The sequence below is a fragment of the Macaca thibetana genome, chromosome 13, assembly GCF_024542745.1.
Source record: "Macaca thibetana thibetana isolate TM-01 chromosome 13, ASM2454274v1, whole genome shotgun sequence".
NCBI classification, from domain to species: Eukaryota; Metazoa; Chordata; class Mammalia; order Primates; family Cercopithecidae; genus Macaca; species Macaca thibetana.
Genome location: NC_065590.1, coordinates 1280963 through 1307188, shown reverse-complemented (window position 1 = coordinate 1307188; position 26226 = coordinate 1280963). Strand labels below are relative to the sequence as shown.

Sequence of the window (26226 nt, the reverse complement as noted above, 5' to 3'; positions counted from 1 at the left end):
ATGCATATGATGAAATATTATATAGTAATAAAAATTACTGAACTGCTACATAAACTATTACAGGCATATAGCATGCCACAACATACATGTAGCAGTAGTTCATGTAGCATGTTGCATGCTACATGTGGATGAATTTCACAGGCATAATGTTGAACAAAATATATGCAAAAGTGTACAAAATTTATGATTTAGCTGGGTGCAATGGCTCACACCTGTAATGCCAGTACTTTGTTAGGCCAAGGCAAGCGGATCACCTGAGCCCAGGAGTTTGAGACCAGCATGGGCAACACAATGAAACTGTTTCTACAGAAAAATATAAAAATTAGCTGGGCATGGTGGCACATACCTGTAGTCCTAGTTACTCAGGAGGCTGAAGCAGGAGGATTTTTTGACCCCAGGAGGTTGAGGCTGCAGCGAGCTGTGATCACGCCACCCAAGTCTGGGCAACAGAGCGAGACTATGTCTCAAAAATATATATATATGATTTTACGTATGTGAAGTTCAAGAGCAGGCAAAATAATTGATGGTGATAGAGGCAGAGTAGTGTTATATTTAGGGTTATTGACTGGAGGAGGTACTTCTAGAATGTAAGAAATAAGCAATATCTTGATCTGGGTCATGGTTACCATATGTACGTATATGCATATATATGTACACACAGACACACATTTATACTAAATGTACATATATGTACATAAAAATCAATCACGCTGAACACTTAAGATTTGTGCATTTAGAGCCAGGCATGGTGGCTCATGGAATCCCAGCACTTTGGGAGGCTGGGGCAGGAGGATTGTTTGAGCCCAGGAGTTCAAGACCAACCTGGGCAAGGTAGCAAGAACCCTGTCTCCACAAAAATATTAGCCAGGCATGGTGGTGTGTGCCTGTAGTCCTGGCTGCTCAGGAGGCTGAGGCAGGAGGATTGCTTCAGCTCATGAGTTGAAGGTAGCAGGGAGCTATGACGATAATAGTATACTCCAGTCTATGTGACGGAGAGAGACTGTATCTCTAAAATAAAATAAATTAGATTGGGTACAGTGGCTCACGCCTGTAATCCCAGCACTTTGGGAAGCCAAGGCAGGAGGATTGCTTAAGCCTGGGAGTTCAGGACCGTCCTGGGTAACATAGCAAGAACTCTTTGTCTCTACCAAAAAAAAAAAAAGTAAAATGAGCTGGGCGTGGTGGTGTAAACCTGTAGTCCTAGCTACTCAGGAGGCTGAGGCAGGAGGATTGCTTGGGCCCAGGAGTTCAAGGTTGCAAAGAGCTGTGATCACGAAACTGCACTTCAGTCTACGTGACAGAGACAGTCTCTGTCTCTAAAATAAATACATAAATAAATCAGGCCAGGTGCAGTGGCTCATGCCTGTAATCCCGGCACTTTGGGAGGCTGAGGCGGGTGGATTGCTTGAGTTCAGGAGTTGGAGACCAGCCTGGGTGATACGGTGGAACCCCATCTCTACAAAAAATACAACTGGGCATGGTGGTGCACACCTGTTGTCCCAGCTACTTGGGAGGCTGGGGTGGGAGGATGACTTGAGGCTGGGAGGCAGAAGTTGCAGAGCCAAGATTGCACCATTATACTCCAGCTTGGGGAACACAGCCAGACCCTGTCTCTAAAATAAAATAATAATTATATATATATTTTTAAAAGTGCATATATTATATGAATATATATGTACTGTAAGTTATACATCAGTAAAAAAGTGAAGAATGTATCTTGTGTGGATTATAGATCCAAATGTGAAATATAAAATAATAAAAATTCTCAAAGCTGGCATATGAGAATATGTACATGATTTTGGAATAAAGGAAGGTTTTTTTCTTCTTTTTGAGACAGGGTCATACTCTGTCGCCCAGGCTGGAGTGCAGTAGTGCAGTCCCAGCTCACTGCAGCCTTGACCTCCTGGACTCAGGTGATCCTCCCACTCAGCCTCCCAAGTAGCTGATACTGCAGGTGCGCCACACCATGCCCAGCTAATTTTTTTTTTTTTTTTTTTTTTTTGAGACCGAGTCTCGCTCTGTCACCCAGGCTGGAGTGCAGTGGTGCAGTCTCGCTCACTGCAAGCTCCGCCTCCTGGGTTCACGCCATTCTCCTGCCTCAGCCTCCTGAGTAGCTGGGACTACAGGCGCCCGCCACCATGCCCGGCTAATTTTTTGTGTTTTTAGTAGAGACGGGGTTTCACCATGTTAGCTGGGTTGGTGTCAATCTCCTGACCTCGTGATCTGCCCGCCTCGGCCTCCCGAAGTGCTGGGATTACAGGCGTGAGCCACCACGCCCAGCTAATTTTTTGTATTTTTTTAGTAGAGATGGGGTTTCACTGTGTTAGCCAGGACAGTCTCAATTTCCTGACCTTGTGATCTGCCTGTCTCGGCCTCCCAAAGTGCCGGGATTACAGGCGTAAGCCACTGAGCCCGGCCCATGCCCAGCTAATTTTTGTAATTTTTGTAGAGACGGGGTTTCACCATGTTGCCCAGGCTGGTCTCAAACTCTTGGACTCAAGGGATCTGCCTTTCTCAGCCTCCGAAAGTGCTGGGATTACAGGTGTGAGCCCCTATGCCCAGCCTAGCGGACAATTTCTTTTTTTTTTTGAGATGGAGTCTTGTTCTGTCGCCCAGGCTGGAGTGCAGTGGCACGATTTCTGCTTACTGCAAGCTCCGCCTCCCGGGTTCATGTCATTCTCCTGCCTCAGCCTCCTGAGTAGCTGGGACTACCGGCACCCGCCACCACGCCTGGCTAATTTTTTTGTATTTTTAATAAAGACGGGGTTTCACTGTGTTAGCCAGGATGGTCTCGATCTCCTGACCTCGTGATCTGCCCACCTCGGCCTCCCAAAAAGGACAGTTTCTTAGGATACAGAAAGCACCAACCATAGAAGAAAATGTTGATAAATTGGCTGCATTAAAGTTAAGGATTTTTCTTTATCAAAATATACCATTAATACAGTGAAATGATCCTTTGTGGTTCATAAGCGTCATGACTGAGTGTTCACATGCATGTGTGAGATGTGCCACCCTGAGACCTTATTACGAAGTCAATGTATTACCCATCTGAGATTACCAAAAAAAAGAGAGTGGGTTGGGCACGGTGGCTCATGCCTGTAATCCTGACACTTTGGGAGGCTGAGGTGCGTGGATCCCTTGGGGCCAGGAGTTCGAGACTAGCCCAGACAACGTGGTAAAACCCCATGTCTATTAAAAATACAAAAATTAGCCAGGCGTGGTGGTGGGTGCCTGTAATCCCAGCTACTTGGGAGGCTGAAGCAGGAGAATCGCTTGGACCCGGGAAGTTGCAGTGAGCTGAGATCGCACCACTGCACTCCCACCTGGATGACAGAGTGAGACTCCTTCTCAAAGGAAAAAAAAAAAAAAAAAGAATGAAAGAGAAGCCATTCAGTGGAATAAAATATTTGCAGCACATATAACTGATTGAGGGTTCATTTCAAGACTGTGTAAAGAATACTTCACCCATCTAAAATGGGCAATAGACTTGAATGGGCAGTTTACAAAAAAAGATGCGTATATGTACCCACAAAAATTAAAAATGTAAAAATTGGAAAAAAAAAGATATCTAGGTCAGGACACCATGTGAAAAGGTGCTCAACCTCATTAGATCCAGGGAAACCCAAATTAAAAAATGCAAGGAGGCTGGCTTGGTTGCTCATGCTTGTAGTACAGCATTTTGGGAGGCCAAGGTGGGAGGATCACTTGAGCCCAGAAGTTTGAGACCAACCTGGGCAACAGAGAAAGACCCACCTCTACAAAAAATAAAAAAATTGGCTGGGCATTAAATTGGCATGAATCTGTAGCTGTAGCTACACAAAAAGCTAAGTTAAGGCAGGAGGATTGCTTGAGGCCAAGAGTTCTAGGCTGCAGTGAACTATGATCACACCACTGCACTCCAGCCTGGGTGACAGAGCAAGACCCCATCTCCAAAAAAACTTTTTTAAATTAAATTTTTAAATACATAAGGAGACCGGACACAGTGACTCACGCCTGTAATCGCAACACTTTGGGAGTCCAAAGCGGGAGGATCACTTGAGCTCAGGAGTTCTAAACCAGACTGGGCAACATGGTGAAACCCTGTCTCTACCAAAAATACAAAAAGTAGCTGGGCATGATGGTGTGTGCCTGTAATCCCAGCTACTCAGGAAGCTGAGGCATGAGAATTGCTTAAAACTGGGAAGCGGAGGTTGCAGTAAGCCAAGATTGCACCACTGCACTCCAGCCTGGGTGACAGAGAGACTCTGTCTCAAAAAAAACCCCACAAGGAGACGCTGTTACACACTGGCTAGAATGGCAAACATTTAAGATACCGGCAATCCCAAGTGTTGACAAGGGTAGAACAGGAGAACTCTGACGTGGCTAGTAGGAGGATAAATTCATTCTACCACTTTAAAACTGTTTAGCCGTATGTACCGTAATGGATGTACCTATTTCCTGTGACCCACCAATTTGACACGTAGGTACGTTCTCAACAGTAATGTATGTGACTCAGTGCAGTCCCAACTCACATCAGTCAGAATGGCTGTTACTCAAAAGTCAAAAAATAGCAAATGTTGGCGAGGATGCAGAGAAAAGGGAACACTTAAACACAGTTGGTGGGAATGTAAATTCGTCAAACCTTTATGTGAAACAGTATGGAGATTTTTCAAAGAACTAAAAATAGAACTACCATTCAACCCACCAATCCCACTACTGAGTGTCTTCCTGAAGGAAGACAAATTGTTATATCAAAATGACACTTGCACTCGTATTTATCACAGCACTAGTCACCATAGCAAAGTTATGGAATCAACCTAAGTGTCCGTCAACAGATGATTGGATAAAGAAAATGTGATATAGGACGGGTGCAGTGACTCACGCCTGTAACTCCAGCACTTTGGAAGGCCAAGGCAGGCAGATTACTTGAGGTCAGGAGTTTGAGACCAGCTTGGCCAACATGATGAAACCCTGTCTCTACTAATAAAGTACAAAAATTGAGGTTGCAGTGAGTTGAGATCGTACCACTGCACTGCAGCCTGGATGACAGAGTGAGACACTGTCTCAGAAAAAAAAAAAAAAAAAAAAATGCCTGGGCATGGTGGCTTACGCCTGTAATCCCAGCACTTTGGGAGGCCGAGGCAGGTGGATCACAAGGTCAGCAGATGGAGATCATCCTCGCCAACATGGTGAAACCCTGTCTCTACTAAAATACAAAAAGTTAGCCAGGCGTGGTGGTGTGTGCCTGTAGTCCCAGCTACTCCAGAGGCTGAGGCAGGGGAATCGCTTGAACCCGGGAGTTGGAGGTTGCAGTGAGCCGAGATCACACCACTGTGCTCTAGCCTGGGCGACAGAGCAAGACTCTGTCTCAAAAAAAAAAAAAAAAAAGAAAAGAAAAAAGTGATACATACACCATAGAATACTTACGCAGCCATAAAAAAGAACGAAATCATATCTCTTGCAGCAACAAGAATGAAGCTGGAGGCCAGTAACCTATGTGAAATAAGTCAGAAACAGAAAGTCAAATACCACATATTCTCACAAGTGGGAACTAAACGATGGGTACGCCTGGATATACAGAAGGAAGCCACAGACACTGGGGACTCCAGAAGCGGGGAGGTTGAAAGTGGGGGTGAGGATTGAAAAATTACCTGTTGAGTATAATGTTCACTGTTCAGGTGACGGGCACACTAAAAGCCCAAACCTCAGCAGTATGCAGTATATTCACGTAAGAAACATGCACATGTACCCTCTGGATCTATTTTAAAAAAATGTGTGTGTGATTTTGTGTATGTAAAAGGCAAGGAAGATGATGTTCATAGAAACATTCAAACGTGGTATGGTGCATGTCAATGTACAGTAGGGCCAAACACCTAATTTTCTGAGAATCCATTCTGCGCCAGGCCATGGCTGAGTCATCTCAGATGAGACAACTTCCGTGCACTCAAGGGAGGAGAGAAGAGAACTAAGTCATCAGTGTGGAGCAGACGCACGTGAGGATGAAGAGGAGTAGTTGAGAAGTTGTGTCGTTTCTTTTCTGTTAGCAATGACAGGTTTTCTCCTCTGATGGACTTGAAAGTGCTCCCTCTTGCCGGTCCCCCCCACCCCCACCCCACCCGCCAGTGATGAACTGCTGAACTTGCAAAAACCCTTGCAGAGTGCCCTGGGCTTCGTGATCTTGAGAAGCCGCCAAAACTGGAACAGCAAAAACTGTCAACGCTTGAGTAGAACAAAGGCCGGTATTATGCGTCCTAAACTTAGTGGGCTCTTACATTGTTAGGATGACACAGAAAGCACTTGTGCTCAGAAAAGAAACTGATCTAAAAAGGAGGAAATACTCTCCCTCCTTCCCCCTCCCCCACGGCACGCAGCCTTTGCTGTGTGGCATTGTTCTTGGTGCATCAGCAGTTTCTGCTGCTTCTCCTGTTTTATTCTTACCATCCCTGTGGACGTTGCAACACTAAAACCTTTAGTTGGTAGAGTTTTCTCGTCTTTGGCAAATATTCCAGACTAGTTTGAGATCCCCAAATAAAAGTTTGTTTAAAGAGCAATTTTAGGCCCGGCGCGGTGGCTCACGCCTGTAATCCCAACACTTTGGGAGGCTGAGGCGGGCGGATCACGAGGTCAGGAGATCGAGACCATCCTGGCTAACACGGTGAAACCCCGTCTCTACTAAAAATACGAAAAAATTAGCCGAGGTGGTGGCGGCGCCTGTAGTCCCAGCTACTCGGGAGGCTGAGGCAGGAGAATGGCGTGAACCCAGGAGGTGGAGCTTGCAGTGAGCCGAGATCGCGCCACTGCACTCCAGCCTGGGCGACAGAGCGAGACTGCCTCAAACAAAAAAACAAAACAAAACAAAAAAAGAGCATTTTTAATTCTTGACCCTCCCTGCCAAAAAAAAAAAAAAAAAAAATCTCCAAAGGCACTGTGGTTCACATTGACTTTTTCTTTTTTTCTTTTTTTTTTGAGACAGAGTCTTGCTCTGTTGCCCAGGCCGGAGTGCCTTGATCTCAGCTTACTGCAACCTCCACCTCCTGGGTTCAAGCAATTATCCTACCTCAGACTCCCGAGTAGCTGGGACTACAGGCTCATGCCACCACTCCTGGCTAATTTTTTTTTTTTTTTTTTGAGACGGAGTCTGGCTCTGTTACCCAGGCTGGAGTGCAGTGGCCGGATCTCAGCTCACTGCAAGCCCCGCCTCACGGGTTCACGCCATTCTCCTGCCTCAGCCTCCCGAGTAGCTGGGAGTACAGGCGCCCACCACCTCGCCCGGCTAATTTTTTTTGTATTTTAGTAGAGACGGGGTTTCACCGTGTTAGCCAGGATGGTCTCAATCTCCTGAACTCGTGATCCGCCTGTCTTGGCCTCCCAAAGTGCTGGGATTACAGGCTTGAGCCACCGCGCCCGGCCTAATTTTTGTATTTTTTTTTACTTTTTTTTTTTTTTTTTCCGAGACAGAGTCTTGCACTGTTGCCCAGGCTGGAGTGCAGTGGCACGATCTCGACTCACTGCAAGCTCCGCCTCCCGAGTTCACGCCATTCTCCTGCCTCAACCTCCCGAGTAACTAGGATTACAGGCACCCACCACCATGCCCGGCTAATTTTTTTGTGCTTTAGTAGAGACGGGGTTTCACTGTGTTAGCCAGGATGGTCTCGATCTCCCGATCTTGTGATCCACCCGCCTCGTTCTCCCAAAGTTTTGGGATTACAGACGTGACACTGTGCCCAGCCTTTTTTTTTTTTTTTTTTTTTTTTTTGGAGACAGTCTTGCTCTGTCACTCAGGCTGGAGTGTAGTGGCTCTATCTCGGCTCACTGCAACCTCTGCCTCACAGGTTCAAGCAATTCTCCCGAATAGCTGGGACTACAGGCGCCCACCACCACACCCAGCTAATGTTTGTATTTTTAGTGGAGATGGGGTTTCACCATGTTGGCCAGGCTGGTCTCGAACTCCTGACCTCAGGTGATCCACTCACCTTGGCCTCCCAAAGTGCTGGGATTACACGCGTGAGCCATTGCGCCCGGCCCACGTTGAGTTTCTCTAGAAGGTTTTATGTATTTCTTTATTTTAATTTCTTGTTCTTTTTTTGAAAATGAGTCTCCCTCTGTCCTCCAGGCTGGAGTGCAGTAGGTGTGATCTTAGCTCACTGCAGCCTTTGCCTCCCAGGTTCAAGCAGTTCTGCCTGAGCCTCTTGGGTAGCTGGGATTACAGGCACCCACCACCACGCCCAGCTAATTTTTTTAATTTTTAGTAAAGATGGGGTTTCACCATGTTGGCCAGGCTGGTCTTGAACTCCTGACCTCAAGTGATTCGCCTGCCTCGGCTTCCCAAACTACTGGGATTACATGCATGAGCCACACACTCTGCCTAGCCCTGTTTACGCTTTTTGGCTGTTATAAATAATGCTGCTGTGGATATTTGTTTTCAGTTCTCTTGGATATTATACCTAGGAATTTTTATTGTGGTCAGGAGATACTTTCTATGATTTCAATGTTTAAGTTTATTAAGAATTGTTTTGGCCGGGCATGGTGGCTCATGCCTGTAATCCCAGCAGTTTGGGAGGCCAATGAGGTCAGGAGATTGAGACCATCCTGGCTAACACAGTGAAACCCCGTCTCTACTAAAAATATAAAAAATTAGCCGGGTATGGTGGTGGGCACCTGTGGTCCCAGCTACTTGGGAGGCTGAGGCAGGAGAATTGCTTGAACCTGGGAGACGGAGGTTGCAGTGAGCTGAGATCGTGCCACTGCACTCCAGCCTGGGTGACAGAGTAACACTCTCTTCCCCCCCGCCGCCAAAAAATAATAGTAATTGTTTTATGGCCTACCGTGTGGTCTGTCCTGAAGATTATTCCATGTGTACTTGGGAAGAATGTGTATTCTGCTGTTGTGGGGTAAAGTGTTCTGTTGGTTTATAGCGGTGTTCAATTCCCCTACTTTCGGCCTTCTGTGTAGTTGTTTTATTATTGAAAGTAGGATATTAGATCGGGCGTGGTGGTTTATGCCTGTAATCCCAGCACTTTGGGAGGCCAAGGCAGGCCTTCTGCACTTGATATTTTTAGACTGTGATTGATGGCAGTTAGCTGAAAGTGGAAAGTGAAATCGATAAGGGGAAACTACGCTACATTTATTGTAACATGTTTTGAAATGTGTAGATGGGAGAGAGAGAGATTTATTAATTGGTACACATATACAGCTTGATAGAATAAATTAGACTTAGTGTTGGGTGACTATAGCTTACAGTAATCTTTTTCTTTTTTTTTTTTTGTTTGAGACGGAGTCTCACTCTGTTGCCCAGGCTGGAGTGCAGTGGCCGGAGCTCAGCTCACTGCAAGCTCCGCCTCCCAGGTTTACGCCATTCTCCTGCCTCAGCCTCCCGAGTAGCTGGGACTACAGGCGCCCGCCACCTTGCCCGGCTAGTTTTTTTGTATTTTTTAGTAGAGACGGGATTTCACCGTGTTAGCCAGGATGGTCTCAATCTCCTGACCTCGTGATCTGCCCGTCTCAGCCTCCCAAAGTGCTGGGATTACAGGCTTGAGCCACCGCGCCCGGCTAGTTTACAGTAATTTATGGTATATTTCAAAATAGCTAGAAGAGAATAATTGGAATGTTTCGAGCAAAAAGACAAGCATTTAAGGAGATAGATATCCCAGTTATGCTGATTTGATCTTTACAAATTGTATAAATTATCACATGTACCCCCAATATACCCATATATGCATGTGTTATGCATCAATTAAAACAATTTTTGAAAGAAGTATGCATACATTGTGGAATAGCTAAATCCAACTAATTAACATATGTATTACTTCACATACTAACCATTTTTTTCTGGCCAGTATACTTAAAATCTACTTTCATAGCAATTTTCAAGAATACTATATATTACTGTACAATGTATTTGGTATACATAACTGTACATAGCACATTACTATACATGTTATTCTGTCATGTTATACAGTAGAACTCTGGAATTAATTCGCCAATCTGATGGAAATTTTTTGTTCTTTGACTGACATACTGACATCTCTGTTATAGCTTCCTGATGATTGGGTCTGTCTTTTTTTTTTTTTTTTTTTTTTTTTTTTTTTGGAGACAGAGTCTCACTCTGTCACCCAGGCTAGAGTGCAGTGGCGCTAATCTAGGCTCACTGCAACCTCCGCCTCCCGAGTTCCAGCGATTCTTCTGCCTCAGCCTCCCGAGTAGCTGGGATTACAGGCTTATGCCACCAAGCCCAGCTAATTTTTGTATTTTTAGTAGACATGGTGTTTCATCATGTTGACCAGGCTGGTCTCAAATTCCTGACCTCAAGTGATCCGTCTGCCTTGGTCTCCCAGAGTTCTGGGATTACAGGCGTGAGCCACTGCGCCCGGCCGGTGATTGATTCTTGCGTCAATATATAATATCTTTGTCTCTTGTGCTTTTTGACTTAAAGTTTATCTGTGTGACTTAAAGTCACTTAAGTCTGATATTAGTGTAACTAACCGAGCTCTCTTTTAGTACTGTTTGCATGGAAAATCTTTTTGCATACTTGCATTTTCAACCTATTTTTGTTTTTGGATATGAAGTGAGTCTCTTCTAGATACCATAAGGTAGTTGAATCATGTTTTTTAAATCTATATTGCCAATCTCTGTCTTTTGTTTAGAGAATTTAATCCATTTATATTTAAACCAATTACTGATAAGGAGTGACTTCTGCCATTTTGCTATTTGTTTTCTATATATTTTTCTTTTTCTTCCATTAATGCCGCCTTTTGTGTTTATTTTCTTGTAGTGTATTGTTTTAATTGCCTCCTCGTTTCCTTTTTTTTTTTTTTTTTTTTGAGACAGTCTCGCTCTGTCGCCCAGGCTGGAGTGCAGTGGCATGATCTCAGCTCACTGCAACCTCCGCCTCCCAGGTTCATGCCATTCTCCTGCCTCAACCTCCCGAGTAACTGGAACTATAGGCGCCCACCACCATGCCCGGCTAATTTTTTGTATTTTTAGTGGAGACGGGGTTTCACCGTGTTAGCCAGAATGGTCTCAATCTCCTGACCTCGTGATGCGCCCACCTTGGCCTCCCAAAGTGCTGGGATTACAGGTGTGAGCCACCGTGCCTGGCCCCTCTTGTGTATATTTTAAAGTTATTTCCATAGTAATTACCCTGGAGATTATAATTTATATCTTTAATTAATTAATTTTGAGACAGAGTTTCACTCTGTCACCCAGGCTGGAGTACAGTGGCGCGATCTCGGCTCATTGCAACCTCCACCTCCTGGGTTCAAGTGATCCTCCTGCCCCAGCCTCCTGAGGAGCTGGGATTACGGGCGTGTACCACCATGCCTGGCTAATTTTTTTTGTATTTTTAGTAGAGATGGGGTTTTACCATGTTGGCCAGGCTGGTCTTGAACTCCTGACCTCAGGCGACCCACCGTCTTCAGCCTCCCAAAGTGCTGGGATTATAGGCATGAGCCACCACACCCAGCCTCATTATTGTAAAATTTTAATGTTTTAACTATTTATTGACCATATGTCATAGTTGTGTTGATTTGAATTTCTTTCACTATTGCATTTGGATCTTGGTATTTGTTTTTTGTAAATTGCTGTTTCCTTTGATCATTAGACACTTTATTAGCCTTTCATCTGTGTTGCAGTTTATCTGAGCCTGGGCCTGATCCAATGGGAGGTGTCTCTGTGAGTGGCATGGTCCATCTTGACTGGAGACAGGCAGGCAGTTCCTCCTACCAGAGAACGCTTGCTGGGCCAGCCCCAGGGCCTCTTAAATCACTCATTCATTCAGCAGAAATGCACAGATGCCTCCCGTGGGCCAGGTCTGTGCTGGTGCTTGGGAAATGGCAGGACCCAGACATTCCTGTCCCACACCTTGTGAACAGACAGACTTACAGGGTGGCACCAAGTAAGTAAGATGGGTGGGGAGTCATCTCAGAACATAGCTTTTCTGCTGAGCTGTGCTGGTTTGGTTTTGTTTTTGTTTTTGGGTTTTTTGTTTGTTTGTTTGTTTGAGACAGAGTCTTGCTCTGTCGCCAGGCTGGAGTGCAATGGCACCATCTCGGCTCACTGCAACCTCTACCTCCTGGGTTCAAGCAATTCTCCTGCCTCAGCCTCCCAAGTAGCTGGGACTGAGGCACATGCCGCCATGACTAACTAATTTTTTTTTAATGTATTTTAGTAGAGATGGGGTTTCACTGTATTGCCCAGGCTGGTCTTGACCTCCTGAGCTCAGGCAATCCACTCGCCTCGGCCTCCCAAAGTGCTAGAATTACAGGCGTGAGCCACCGCGCCCAGTTGCTGGTTTTAATTTTGTATGGGCTTAGAAAAATGTTGATGTTGGCTGGGTGCCATGGCGCGTGTCTGTAGTCCTAGCTACTCAGGAGGCTGAGACAGGAGAATCGCTTGAACCCTAGAGGTGGAGGTTGCAGTAAGCCAAGATCGCGCCACTGCACTCCAGCCTGGGCGACAGAGTGAGACTCTATCTCAAAAAAAAAAAAAATGATGTCCTCATATTTGCCCGTCATGTCCCTGAAATGAGAAGTCAGATTGTTCCCTCCATCTCAGCACCTCGACCTTGGTGGGATCAGGAGGGCCAGTCCTCAGGGCAGACCTGGAGAAGGAATCGCTCTTGAGCACAGTGGGCCCAGGCCCTCCTCTGTGGGAAGCACAGGGTTTAGAACCTTTAGCTTTCTTCTGGAGGTTCACCTCACCTGACAGGCACTTCCTTCCAGAACAGATGTCCCACTGCTTGCCGATGGCTGAGCCCCAGGAGACAGTGCTAGCACTTCCTCCGAGAGAAGGTAGGCGCCTCTCACCTGCACAGGTAAATCCCCACTGAGGTTTGGGGGCAAGAGGAAATGGAGAGCCCATGGCAGAAGGATTTCCCTTGCATCCTTCCCGCAGCAACCCCAAGTTGTTCTCTCACCCATTTGCTCCTCTCCTTACCCAGTGTGGCCTGACGTCTGGGACGGTGGCAGGTGGGCAGGGGGACCACAGTATTCTGTCCTGTTTGCAGGGGTGCAGGCAGCCGCCACCATGCCCATCCCCCTGTCCGGCCTGGAGGATGGCTTGTCAGACCATCCCCTGGACCAGGGGCCCCACTGCCCTGCCCGGCGGCCCTGCAGCCCTGCCTCGGCTCCAGCTCCTACATCGCCGAAGAAGCCCAAGATGCAGGTGCCCGGGGACACGTTTCCCACCGACTGGAGCCCCCCGCCCGTGGAGTTCCTCAACCCAAGGGTGCTGCAGGCCAGTCAGGAGGCCCTGGCCCAGAGGTGGGTGGGTGTGTCGGGCCCCCAGGGCCTGAGGAGACTGGCCGGTGAGCTGCCCGAGGAGTCGGAGCAGGAACACCTGGACTTGGACCCGAAGAGGGGCCTGGCCTTGCCGGAGAAGCTGTTCTGGAACACGGCAGGCCCGAGCCAGCAGGCTGCAGCCCCAGAGGTGAGCCTGTGTCCACCCTTGGCCTCTCCTCCTTGGCTACCCATCTTTAGCCACCCCTTTACAGTGACCCCAGGCCACCCCCTCCTCAGCCACTTCCCCTTGACCATCCCCCCTCAGCCCTTGGGCCTTCATGGCTGGAAGCGTAGGCCCCCAAGGCCAGGATGCACCTCGCCCTGTGTCTCCACCCGTAACTCCTGCTGACAGATGGCTTCGGGTGGCACCAAATTTGATGCCATTTCATGGGTCCCCTTGAGGCTTTCATGGCTGAGGTTAGGGTGATGGCCCCGGAGCACAGAGGGATCTCAGAGCTGAGCTCTGGGCTTGGTTGTCCGCAGAGACTCAAGCCGACTCTGGTCCAGTGGATGGGGAGTCCTAAATGAAACTTCGGTGATGAACTTCAAATTGGGAGTAAGCTCCTGCTGCTCTGTAGACCGCGGGGCGTTTACAGGCCATGGATGGAGAACACTTATTCTAAGAATGGGCTTCAGCTGTTTGTAACAGCCTGAGAGAGAGAAGGGAGAGGGGGACAGAGGGAGGGAGAAAAAGAGAGAGAGAGGGAGTGGGGGAGAGGGGGAGAGGGGGAGAGAGGGAGAGGGAGGGAGAGGAGAGGGAGAGGAGGAGAGGGCAATGGGGAGGGGCACAGTGGGGAAGGGGACGGGGAGACAAGCTCTTTGGCTTTGGTAGGGAATGATGTTAGATCATTGAGATTGAAGAGTATGGTGCAGGATAGAGCCTGGTGCACGATCGGCTGTGTGGTGGGATGTGCTGGCACCTGTGATGCGGTACTGTTTGCTGTCTCTGTGTGAAGTGTCTCTGAAAGCACACGAGGAATGCCCGTCCTGTAGGCACCTGTGGGGAGGGAACAGGTGGCTGGGGGTGGGGCCGGGAGACATTTTACCCTGCGCCTTTATACTTTCTGATTTTTTAATCATGTGAACATAGTATTTTTTCAGAAAAGCAAACAAAATAAATGAAGGGCTTAATATAGTTTTTTTTTAAATTTTTTTCCCCTCTATCTTTGTCCTTCTCTGTCGTCCTTATTCCCACGTCCTGTTTCTCCAGTTATCCTGGAGGGTCTCAGGAAGCTACTTCAACAACCTGGACTACTTACTGCAGGAGAAGAGGTGAGCACAGGGCGCGGCCTGTCGTGGGATGCTTGTTTCTGCAGGGTTGGCAGCAGTCCCGGGACTCACTGCAGAGTCTGGTCAGAGGGCGGCAGCCTCCCACCCAGACTCAGCCTGACCTGTGTGCTCTGATCAGTAACAGGCACGGGGGACGGTCGCCAGGGCAGGGGGTGACATCACCAAGGCAGAGAGCCCCCAGACTCCTACCACAATCAGAGCCCTCCTTCTGGGTCCCCTCTCCACTTTGGCTCCATTCTGCCCAACTCCTGCCAGTCCTAGGGTGTCTCCTCCCACTCAAGGGTTTCGTGAGAGGAAAGTGGAAAAGCAGACCGCTTTGTGGCTTAGGGTTACAGCCTGGCTGTGGCTGGAGGGTCATGCTGGGCAGACGGGACTTCCTAACATTTCTGCTGCCACCTTCTTCCCCAGCACGCAGGCATGCTTTGCCCATTTTCCCATCCACTCTGAGTTTCACACTTGCCTTCTCCCTGCATATTAGCTTCTAACTAGCTCTCTCCCTGTCTGCCCTAAGTGGTTTCCAAAGACAGTGCTGAAGGCAGCAGTCACCTCTAATGAGATTGGAAATCCCTAGGGAAGTACAGGTGGCTGGGGACTGACAGGGGTCGTCTTCATGGGGGCACGCTATTTGATGGCACGTGAGCAGGTTATGCACACTTCCTAAGTCTTTGTCCTGTTCTGTTGTTGTGTCGTGTTGTTTTTGTTCAGTGCATGGCTATTGTGTTTGCAGAAGTTAAGTGTGGGTGGGGGCAATGCCACTCGGGAACACCCAGCTCTCCTGGTGGGAGGACTGATGCCCTCTCTTTTGACCCTCCTCAGGGTTCCCAGCCCTGTTGGCAGGGAGCTCCTCATGCACTGGGATGAATTATTATTCAGTCTGTTACTGCCCCTCTGCCCCGCCATGGAGTCATGTCATCTGCCTCTGCTGTGCAGCCCCTCTGGGCTCCTCCGACCCGGGGACTTGCGTTGTTTAGCTCCTTCACCTCAGTAGATTTTCTCCCATTAGATTGTACGTTAGGGAAGGGACCATGCCTATAGATTTCCACAGTGCCCAGCATGGTGATGTACATTTAGTAGACGCTTGAAATTATTGGCAGGAAAATGATCAGCTGGGGCCTCCTCGTGCCTGCTTGTTGGTGTGCCTGGCATTGGGAGGGTCCTGCTCTGTGCTGGTCAGCTCGGGCTGCTGTAACAGGATGGCACACACTGGGGCTTAAACAACAGTTATTTCTCCCAGTTCTGGTGGCCAGCAGCCCAGGATTGAGGTTCCGGTCAGTCGGTGCCTGGTGAGGGCTCTCTCTCTTGCTTCTTTTTTTTTTTTTTTTTGAGACGGAGTCTCACTCTGTCGCCCAGGCTGGAGTGCAGTGGCCGGATCTCAGCTCACTGCAAGCTCCGCCTCCCGGGTTCACGCCATTCTCCTGCCTCAGCCTCCCGAGTAGCTGGGACTACAGGCGCCTGCCACTTCGCCCGGCTAGTTTTTTGTATTTTTTAGTAGAGACGGGGTTTCACCGTGTTAGCCAGGATGGTCTCGATCTCCTGACCTCGTGATCCGCCCGTCTCGGCCTCCCAAAGTGCTGGGATTACAGGCTTGAGCCGCCGCGCCCGGCCTCTTGCTTCTTGCTGTGTCCTCTCACGTGGCAGAGAGAGCACAAGCTCTCCGGTGTCTCTTCTTTTAAGGACGCTAATCCTGTGGGATCAGGGCCCGTCCTATGACCTCATTTTACCTTAATTACTTTCTTACTCCAAATACATCTACACTGGGGAGAGGGCTTCAACATAGGGATTCTGGGAAGACAGACATTTAGTTCACAGCGTGCTGTGTGCTGCGCCGCACCAGGCTCTGGGTAGTGGAGCTGACGGCGCAGCCTCTGCTTCCCTGGCAATTTAGCGTCATGATCTCATACTCCCCACACTGTCTCATCGCCACGGAGGAGCCCAGAAGAGTGACACCTAACTTGGAGTCGGAAAAGGCTCCCAGATGTGTCCTTGTCACTGAACCTTGCAGGAAAAGTTTGGTTTGGCAGGAGGGGGATGACTGCACATGTAAAGGTGGGTAAGACAGACTGTGCCGGCCAGGACCCACATTCTCAGTGCAGAGGGGTTGGAGGGGCGAGGCAGGAGATGCAGCCGAAATAAGATGTGCAGCGGGCTGGAGTTTGAGGGGCCTTGTTGAACCCAAGGCTGAGTTGTGGGAGAAACTGAAGCAGGCAGAAATATGTTTTCTCTTGTTTAAGAAAGTGCAGGCTGCATATGGAGAAGGGATGGAAAGGGCAAGAGAGGTACAGTGATGGGGGCTGAGGGGGCCTGGGATGGGGCTCACAGCCAGGAGGCCCCTGGCAGGAGGGCGATGGGGCTTCTGGTGGGTCTGGTGGCCTGGGTGGTAGACACGGGTCATTGGAGGGGCCCGGTCACATTCAGCTGGAAATCACTCAGTGAGTGGCTGGCTAGCAGGATCTGAGCTCACAACAGGCCTGGGGTGGAGAGAAAATGTTAGAGGACCCATGGGCACAGCCAGGATGGGCACCTGGAGGGGCCAGACAGGGACTGGGGAGGCTCCCAGGGCTCTCTCCACAGCCTGGGCGCGAGGACAAGGAAGGCTGCGTTGGTTTGCAGGGCGGGAGGAGGGTGAGGGTCGGGGCTCTGGCTAGGTAACAGGTGTGTGGGGCCTATTGTGGGAGCCAGTGGAAAGAGGAAGTGAGGCACGCAGGGGCTAGTGGTGGAAAACAGAGCCCCAGGAGCCAGGCGGGAAGGATAAGGAGAGAAAGGGAACGAGTCGGAGCAGAGGACTGCCCTAAGTGGCTGCATTCAGGCCATGCAGGTATCGGGGATGCCGAACAGCCAGGGCACAAGCTCTTTCCTGGTCACGTGGCTGAGGAGCAGCAGGGCTAGCCCTCGGCCTTGGTGTGTTAAAAAACAGAGTGAAGCCGAGTGCTTGCCTGCTGTCCCTTGAGAGGCTGAGGTGGGCAGTCGCTTGAGCCCAGTCATTTGAGGCTGTCGTACGCTTTGGTCATGTCTATAAAAAGCCGTTGCACTCTGGCCTAAGCAACACAGTGATGTCTGGTATCAAAAAAAAAAAAGGGTGCACAAGTAAAGATGCGTTGGGAGTTGTGTGGTGAGAACCGTCTCTTTCTGGCCCGCCTGCTCCTCTCTGCTCATCTGGGGAAAGCACAGTCTATGTATCGCAACCCGTCCCCATTGCCTTAAAAATCTGTGTGAGCGGCTTTGCAGGGAGACCAGCCAGGACGGCGCGGCCCTCTGGCCCCGAGGTCTTGCCGTGTTGGTGGGAATCCCTGCAGCCCAGTGACAGGGCTGCACAATGGGGAACAACACTGACCCCCGACTCTGGCCCTCGACTTCCTGTAGGGAACAGGCCCTGGAGCAGGAGCGCGAGAGGCTGCTTCTGCAGGAGTGTCTCAATCTCAACTCCTTGGATCTTGATGAAGATGAAGTGCCACTCACACCCGAGCACAGGTGAGGGACAGGTGAGGACAGAGGCACCAGCCTCTGAAGGGGAAGGACCAAGGTGCCAGCCCCCCTCTGGTTTTGGACAGAGTTTTGACCAAAATGGTCCAGCAATTTGTGGACTATTTGTGAATTCTAAAGCTACCTCCTTTTCTTAAAGCCACATCCGTTCATTGATTCGAGAAATGCCTGATCACTGTGCATCAGGGTCTCATTTGAGCCTTTGCCACGCAGGGATCATAAAACACAGCTTGCTCTGCCCCGATTATCTGCCCAAATTCATGGAACCAGATCTCTTGGGAAAATAACTACACAAAACCACGGTCTAAATGAAATCTGCTTTCACGGGGAGGTTATGACCATGTGAGATTTTTCATCTTCCCCTGACTGGAGAAGAGAAGGTAGCTCTGAGTGGGCGCCCTGATTTAATTGGGCCATTGGCTGGAGGGAGGGCTGGCTTCATCTCTACCTAGAAGCATCAGAGATGCCCAGGACCACAACCGAATCCGTCTTCAGGGCACGCTGTTCTCCATCTGTCTTGGTCTGTTGGGGCTGCTAGAACAAAGGCCCATAGACTGGTGGCTTCTGAGCAGCTGAAGTCTGTTTCCCACAGTTGTGGAGGCTGGAGGTCCGAGACCCGGGAGCCAGCAGGGTCAGGCCTGGTGAGAGCGCTCTTCCAGGTTGCAGACTGCCTAAGTCTCTGTCCTCACGTGACAGAAAGAGGCAAGAGAGCTCTCTGGGGCCCTTTCGTAAGGGTGCCGATCCCATTCATGCGGGCTCCACCCTCGTGCCTCATCACCTCCCAAAGGCCCCACCTCCTAATACCTTCACCCTGGGGGTGAGGATTCAACACATGTATTTTGGGGAGACACAAACATAAAGCTTGTAACGCCATCCATTCACCCCCTTGTCCATCTGTTCATCCATTCACCCCGCCGACATTTACTGAGTGCCAACCATGTGCCAGGCTCTGCTGTAGCTTCGGGATGTGGCGGGAACAAAACCAGACGGATCTCTGCCTTCCCGCTGCTTGAGCTTTTCCTTCCGGAGACAAGCAGTGAGTGAGATCAGTGAAGCTGTGCCACAAGGCTCCTGAGAGAGGCTAATGCTGGGGGCATAAGGAGTGCTGGGAAGGGTGCGGGCTCTGATGATTTAGGCTCTGATGATGAAGGATGTGGGCTCTGATGATGAAGGGATGCGGGCTCTGGGAAGGGTGTGGGCTGTGATGAGAGCTCAGGGAAGGCCTTGTGAGCAGGTGTTTTAAGTAGCACCTCGAGGAGGTGAGAGCCAGTTCCAGGGACCCTGCCGTGGGAGCGCACCTGGTGTGTGGGAGCCTGGAGGAGGGGGCTGGTGGGGGATAGGAGGTGAGGGAGACCAAGGTTAGGCACTGGCTCTTGGAGCCTTTCCTCTGAGTTAATCGGACACGTGTCTGCACAGGACCCTCTGGCTGCTGTGTTGAGGATAGACCAGTTAGGTGTGGAGGCCAGGGCAGAAGAGAGGGATCAGGAGCAGAGGAGGCCTTGGCAGGAATCCAAAAGTAATGATGGTGCTTGAGGATGGGGTAGACGCTGAAGAGTGGGCAAATTCTGGGTGTATTTTTAGGGTAGAAATGACAAGATTTGCTGACAAATGGTTGGAAGGTATAGGAGAAAGGAATCAAAAGGGACCCCGGCAGCTTGGGTCTGAGCAACTGGAAGATTGGAGTTATCTTTAGATAAATAGGGGAGGCTGCGCACGGTGGCTCATGTCTATAATTGCAACACTTTGGGAGGCCGAGGCAGGAGGATTGCTTGGGCCCAGGAGTTTAAGCCCCAGCAACATAGGACGATCTCGTCTTTCCTAAAACGTTTTTTTTAAATTACCCAGATGTGGTGGCACATGCCTGTAGTTCCAGCTACTAGAGAGGCTGAGATAGGAGGATCATTTGAGCCTGGGAGGTTGAGGCTGCAGTGAGCTATGATCGCACCACTGCACCCCAGCCTGAGTGACACAGCAAGACCTTATCTCTTAAAAAAAAAAAAAAAAAAAAAAAAAGGCCAGGCGCGGTGGCTCACGCCTGTAATCCCAGCACTTTGGGAGGCCGAGGTGGATGGATCACAAGGTCAGGAGATCAAGACCATCCTGGCTAACACAGTGAAACCCCATCTCTACTAAAAATACAAAAAATTAGCCGGATGCGGTGGCGGGTGCCTGTGGTCCCAGCTACTCGGGAGGCTGAGGCAGGAGAATGGCGTGAACCCGGGAGGCAGAGCTTGCAGTGAGCTGAGATTGCGCCACTGCACTCCAGCCTGGGCGAGAGCGAGACTCCGTCTCAAAAAAAAAAAAAAATGGGGGGAGACTGAGTGCCCTACACGCTGCAGGTGGGATGGGCTTGGAATCAAGGGTTCATTTGGGGCATCCTGGGGCGAGATCAGGGAGCTACTTGGAGACCCAAGCTTGGGAGTCACTGTGTACGGGTGACATTTAAAGCCACAAAACCAGGGCCAAGCACAGTGACTCTCGTCTTACAATCCCAGCCCTTTGGGAGGCTGAAACAGGTGGATCACTTGAGTCCAGGAGTTTGAGACCAGCCTGGCCAACATGGTGAAACCCTGAACCCTGTCTCTACTAAAAATACAAAAATTAACTGGGCGTGGTGGCGCGTGCCTGTAATCCCAGCTACTTGGGAGGCTGAGGCATGAGAATTACTTGAACCCAAGAGGCAGAGGTTGCAGTGAGCCGAGATCACACCACTGCACTCCAGCCTGGGCGACAGAGCAAGACTCCATCTCAAAAAAAAAAAAAAAAAATTATCAGAAAAACAAAACAAAACAGCAATATTTTTAGTAGAGACAAGGTTTTGCCATGTTGGCCAGGCTGGTCCTGAACACCTGGGTTCCCGGGCTCAAGTGATCTGCCTACCTCAGCCTCCCCAAGTGCCGGGATTATAGGCGTGAGCCACCATGCCCAGCCTGATAATCATCTCTTAACTAAATCAAGGATCAGCAAACTTTGTGAAAAGTTTGTAAATAGCAAATATTTTAGGCCTTGAGGACCAGGCGGTCTGTGTCAACTCTGCTGCTGCGGCAGGAGGCTCCTGCAGACGCTGGGTGAATGAATGCGCATGGCTGTGCTGCAGTGGGCCCTTATTGCAGAAACAGGCCCCACGCAGGACTCGGCCTACACGGTGTACTTTGCCTGGCCCAAGTTAGAAGGACCCCTGCCTCCTGACTGGTGCCAGTTTTTACGGTGAAAGTTTGGGAATGTGTTGCGATTTGAGCAGCCGTCCCAGATGGACAAAGAGAGCTCCTTGCACACTGCCCAGAGGTCCAGGGAAAGGCAGCCGGCCATGGAGTCCCACATGGACTCCCACAAGGCAGGTGCTGCTTCCTGTCTGATGTTGCAGGAAGCATGTGGATGGACATGGTGGGGCATGAAGCCTGAATTTAATTAGTGTGTTTAGGGCCAAAGGCCTTCTTCGGCAAGAGCACTTTGGCAGCATTATATTTGATGAAAGCAACTTTCTCTCTGAGCTGAGGTGCATGGAATTGGTTTCCAGGTTCTCCAGTCACTAGCTGCATAACCATGGAATCAAACCTTTTGAAACCTAAATCTCTGCAGCAAGAGTAATTCTTCCAGCTCTGTATCTTCCTGCCGAGTACCTCCAGCATTCCGAAGTCATGGCTTGGATGTTTTGAAACTGCTCAGAGGAAGGGAGTTATGTGTGCAACCAGCTTAACGCAGAAGGTAGTCCTGGCTTGGAAAACGCTGGTAATGCGCTGGGCGCGTGACGTTTTCCAGTGCTGCTTTGAGAAAGCCTCTTTGACAACAGCCCCTTTGAGGTGGTGGTTTTGATGTGGGATCATTTGGATGGGACTGTTCGGCTTTACAAAAGTCATTCACCAGTGTACAAAGCCAGCAGCCTCTTCCATCCCTGAATAGGGCCAGGGAAGGGGGTGCAGGTCAGGAAGGGGTGCTCAGGGTGGGGGCTGACCACCGCCTGCCAGACAAGGCGTCATCTAATTGCCACAAGTGCCCGTCACAGAAAGGACCCCTGACAGTCGCGAGCGAGCATCTGTGCATGCTCTCACAATCGTCTTGCATCTTGAATGGGTGACATCCTCAATTCTCCATTTCTTAAAGTTAAAAGACCTTGCGTGTGTGCTGAGCCTGGGGCAGAGGCAGATACTTAAACCACAACATCATCCTTTATTCTCAGCTCTAGGCTGCACAGGAAATCCCCAATTAGATGTGTAAGAGTCGCCTCAGGACTCCTAATAATGCACATACATTACAGCCAGCATCACAGAAGTCCCTTTAAAAGATGGTTTTAGGGACAGGGCTAGGACCCCTTTATAGATTAGCCTGGTTCTTACAGGCTTTTTTTCTTTTTCTTTTTCTTTTCCTTGTCTTAGACAGAGTCTCCAGCCAGGGCTGGAGTGCCGTGGCACGGTCTCGGCTCACTGTAGCCTCCACCTCCCAGGTTCAAGCAATTCTCCTGCCTCAGCCTCCCTTTTTTTTTTTCCTCTTTGAGACAGAGTCTTGCTCTGTCACCCAGGCAGGAGTGCAGTGGCACAATCACGGCTTTCTGCAACCTCCGCCTCCCAGGTTCACGCAATTCTCCTGCCTCAGCCTCCCGAGTAGCTGGGATTACAGGTGCCGGCTACCATGCCCGGTTAATTTTTGTATTTTTAATAGAGATGGAGTTTCACCATGTTGGCCAGGCTGGTCTCGAACTCCTGACCTCAGGTGATCCTCCCGCCTCGGCCTCTCATAGTGCTGAGCCACTGCACCTGGCCTAGGCTTTTAATCATTTGTTCATTTTTTCAGACTAAAAAACAAGCAATAGATACAAAACTCTTAATGGCAAAGACATGAACCAAACAAGAACTTGTTTTACCGTTTATGTGGTGGTTTGGTGAGATGCTTTCGGAAGCCTGCCAGGGTCAGAGTCCTCCCGGGTCTGCTGCATCATTCCCGTTTGTTGTGCCATTTCATTCTCAGGAGCACCCTGTGACGTGTATCAGGGCCTTACTTTGGGTCACTTAGCCAGAAAGTGAAACAGGTTCCATGTGCTAGGCTGGTGGGCCGAAGGCGACGCCACGCCACACCCAGTGCCAGCTGCTCATGTCCAGATCCTAAGGGGGCCTCTGGGCTGTTCCGCCCCTGGGTTTGCTGTCTCAAACAGTGGGTCTGGCTGGGGACCAGGGAATGGGCCGTCTCTTGATGAGAGGAAGAGAGGCAGTGTCTAGAGCTTGTTGTATTTTATTGTTCCTGTTGTTAAATGTGTGTTATATTGCTGTAAAATCGCCCATAACACACTTACATGAAGTAAAGAAGAAGTTGCCTTCTCTTCCTCTCCCCTCCCTCTGATTCTGCTCCCTGGGGTGACCCTCAGTCGTAGTGGGATATGTCATATGCTGGGGGTGGGCATTGCACGTGTCTGCGCACGTCCGTGTCCATGCATGTGTGTAGGCTTGTGTGTGTGTGCACAGACACACACACACACACAGCCTCTGCTGCTGTTTTCACCCATGAACTTACTGGGCTCAGCCACGTTGCCGATCCTTCTTTATGTAGATTTAGCTCATTCTTGGGAAACATCTTCGCTGCCTCCCTTTTCCCCATCCGCATTTCAATGGGTTGTTAAGTCCTGACAGTTTTCACCTCTCTCTGATACTGTTGCAATGTATCCCTTCTCCTCATTCTTTCTCTGTCCATGGGGCCAGCTTCCCTCCACTAAATCAGACTCTCTGTGCCGGGCCAGGCTGGTCCCGGGATCTGCATTGCAGCAGCTGCCTGGGTGGTTCTCAGAGCCCTGGAGCTTGAGGACTGCCGGCCCTGAGGGAGAATCTGGGCTCCTTCATATGGGCTCGAGACCCTCCTGCTTCCACCCACACCCATGCCGCCTGCTTGCCAGCCTTCCTGCCCCTCCCAGGACGCCCTCCCTGACCCTGGCCGCACCCAGCGCTCCTCTCCTGGGCCCTTATGGAGCCGCCCTGTAGGCCTCTCTGTCCACTCGCCAGACGGGATTGCCGTGGGTTGTTCATGCCCTTCCTGGGTGGTCCATTCCCGACTCACCTTCCGTACCTGGCATTGTCGACGTGCCGCGAGTGAAAAGTCTGACCTGACAGAGCCAGTGGGTGGGGTTGGGTCTTCTGGCTCCGGGACTGGTGCCCTGAGCCAGGGATGGGCCTTACTGATGGGAGAGCGAAGGGCTCCTGCGTGCCCGGGTGGGCTCTTCTTCCATCAGCAGGTGGCGCTGTCCCCCTGGTCTGCCGTAAGGACTGCGAGGGAGGGAGCCCCGGGCCCCCTCTGTCCTTCCCTGGGCCGATGGCCGTGCCTCAGGCCAAGGTGCATCTGCTGATACCCGGCCCTCCTGTCCCTTCCCTTGCCAGGATGCTGGTGGAAAAGTACTCAGTGTCCCTGCAGACCATCCCGCCGGTCCATCCAGGTGAGACTGTGTTTCTGCCCAGGCGTCACTCCCTGCCCTGCATCCTGGACTCCTCACACCTGAAGCCACGCAGCCACCTGGAAGGGCTGTTCCTCAGGTAAGTGTGGGGAGGAGGGGTGAGGGGGTGGCGCAGCCTGTCCAGGACCCCCCCCTCCTGGAGTCCAGGGATAAGGGCCACCTGAAAGGGGGAAATTTGAAGAGGTGATCAGACCAATTTGAATGTGTCAGTTTTTAGAGAGATAGGTGATGTTGTCTACTTACAGTATGTCATTTACTAATTTTGTTGCACATAATTGAAACATTCCCACATTATAGCAAGTAGCCAGTTGTTCCTTTACAGGTTCATGTTGCTTTTTTCTCCCCTATGCCCCAGTGTGGCAGGACAGCAGACTCAGCATGCGTGTCTTGGGGCTGGGTCTCTGTCAGCACTGGCTCCTTCCCGGGCCATCCAGGGCATGTAATGGGCCTTTCCACCTACTTGTTGGATGGACTTCAGTGTGTGATGCTGACACTGAAAAGCCTGTCCCCAGCCACAGGCACACACTAACAATACAACAGCTGTCTTATTCTCTGTGGGAGTAAATTCATGATCATTATCACATAACCATTGACTATATTGCTTTTTGAGAGAATTTTTAAAAGATTTACCACAACCGTATCCAACACTTGGAATTAGGAGCTAATATATCCAAGAAGAAGAGGAAGGAAAGCCCGCAGGGTTCAGTGCAGCGGCGTCTGCTGGGTGCTCACACAGGCTGGTGCCCTGTGGGGCTGGAGGCCAGGGCCGTGGAGAAGGGGCTGTCCTCGCCCACCCAGTGAGGAGCAGAGGTGGAGCTGCTTCTGTGGTCTCTTCAGCCACCTTAGGACTTGAACGCCAGAGTCTTGCTCTCTTTTCCAGTTTTACAGGGCTTATGTTTATTTCATGAATTCCAAGTCCATCTTATTGTATGATACAAGGTTACTTTTAACATTTTCATATGCTTTCTTTAGAAGTTTTTATCGTAGGAAGTTAACAAGTACATATCAAAGTATAGAGAACCATGTAACATTCCTCCACACTCCCATCACTCACTTTCAACAAGGATCAACTCAAAGCCAGTCTTGTTTCCTCTCACATCTGCCCACAACGCCATTACCTCAGGATTATTATTATTATTTTTTGAAATGGAGTCTCGCTCTGTTGCCCAAGCTGGAGTGCAGTGGCACGATCTGGTTCACTGCAACCTCCGCCTCCCGAGTTCAAGCAATTCTCATGCCTCAGCCTCCTGAGTAGCTGGGATTACAGGTGCCTGCCACTACGCCTGGCTAATTTTTGTACTTTCAGTAGAGATGGGGTTTCACCATGTTGGTCAGGCTGATCTCGAACTCCTGACCTTGTGATCCGCCCACCTCGGCCTCCCAAAGTGCTGGGATTACAGGCATGAGCCACCATGCCCGGCCACCTCAGGATTACTTTTTTTGTTTGTTTGAGACAGGGTCTCGCTCGTCACCCAGGCTGGAGTGCAGTGGTGTAATCTCGGCTCACTGCAAGCTCTGCCTACCGGGTTCACGCCATTCTCCTGTCTCAGCCTCCCGAGTAGCTGGGACTACAGGTTCCCACCACCACACCTGGCTAATTTTTTGTATTTTTATAGAGATGGGGTTTCACCGTGTTAGCCAGGATGGTCTCGATCTCCTGACCTCATGACCCGCCCACCTCGGCCTCCCAAAGTGCTGGGATTACAGGTGTGAGCCACCACGCCCAGCCCACCTCAGGATTACTTTTAAGCAAATCCTCAGACACAGAAA

At 50.1% G+C, this 26226-nt stretch overlaps 2 protein-coding genes and 1 non-coding gene across 5 annotated transcripts in view; all 3 read left to right on the top strand.

Moving 5' to 3' along the window:
* ANKRD39 (ankyrin repeat domain 39) overlaps positions 1 to 26226 on the top strand; it is a 745852-nt gene that overhangs the window by 595077 nt on the left and 124549 nt on the right. The window lies entirely within an intron of this gene.
* The window catches only part of FAM178B (family with sequence similarity 178 member B), a 218462-nt gene that overhangs the window by 103726 nt on the left and 88510 nt on the right, over positions 1 to 26226 (top strand). The window contains exons 2-6 of one of the 3 annotated variants that reach the window (XM_050755102.1): positions 12704 to 12767; positions 12983 to 13404; positions 14467 to 14528; positions 17907 to 18014; positions 24383 to 24535. The exons of 1 other annotated variant lie outside the window; for it this stretch is intronic. In XM_050755102.1, coding sequence (XP_050611059.1) covers positions 12704 to 12767; positions 12983 to 13404; positions 14467 to 14528; positions 17907 to 18014; positions 24383 to 24535 — 809 coding nt within the window. The remainder of the gene's footprint in view (positions 1 to 12703; positions 12768 to 12982; positions 13405 to 14466; positions 14529 to 17906; positions 18015 to 24382; positions 24536 to 26226) is intronic. One more of the 3 variants, XM_050755103.1, reaches the window with a different exon arrangement.
* LOC126934567 (small nucleolar RNA U13) lies at positions 2952 to 3054 on the top strand. Its single transcript, XR_007719030.1, has one exon. It is a non-coding gene; the product is annotated as a small nucleolar RNA U13 (small nucleolar RNA).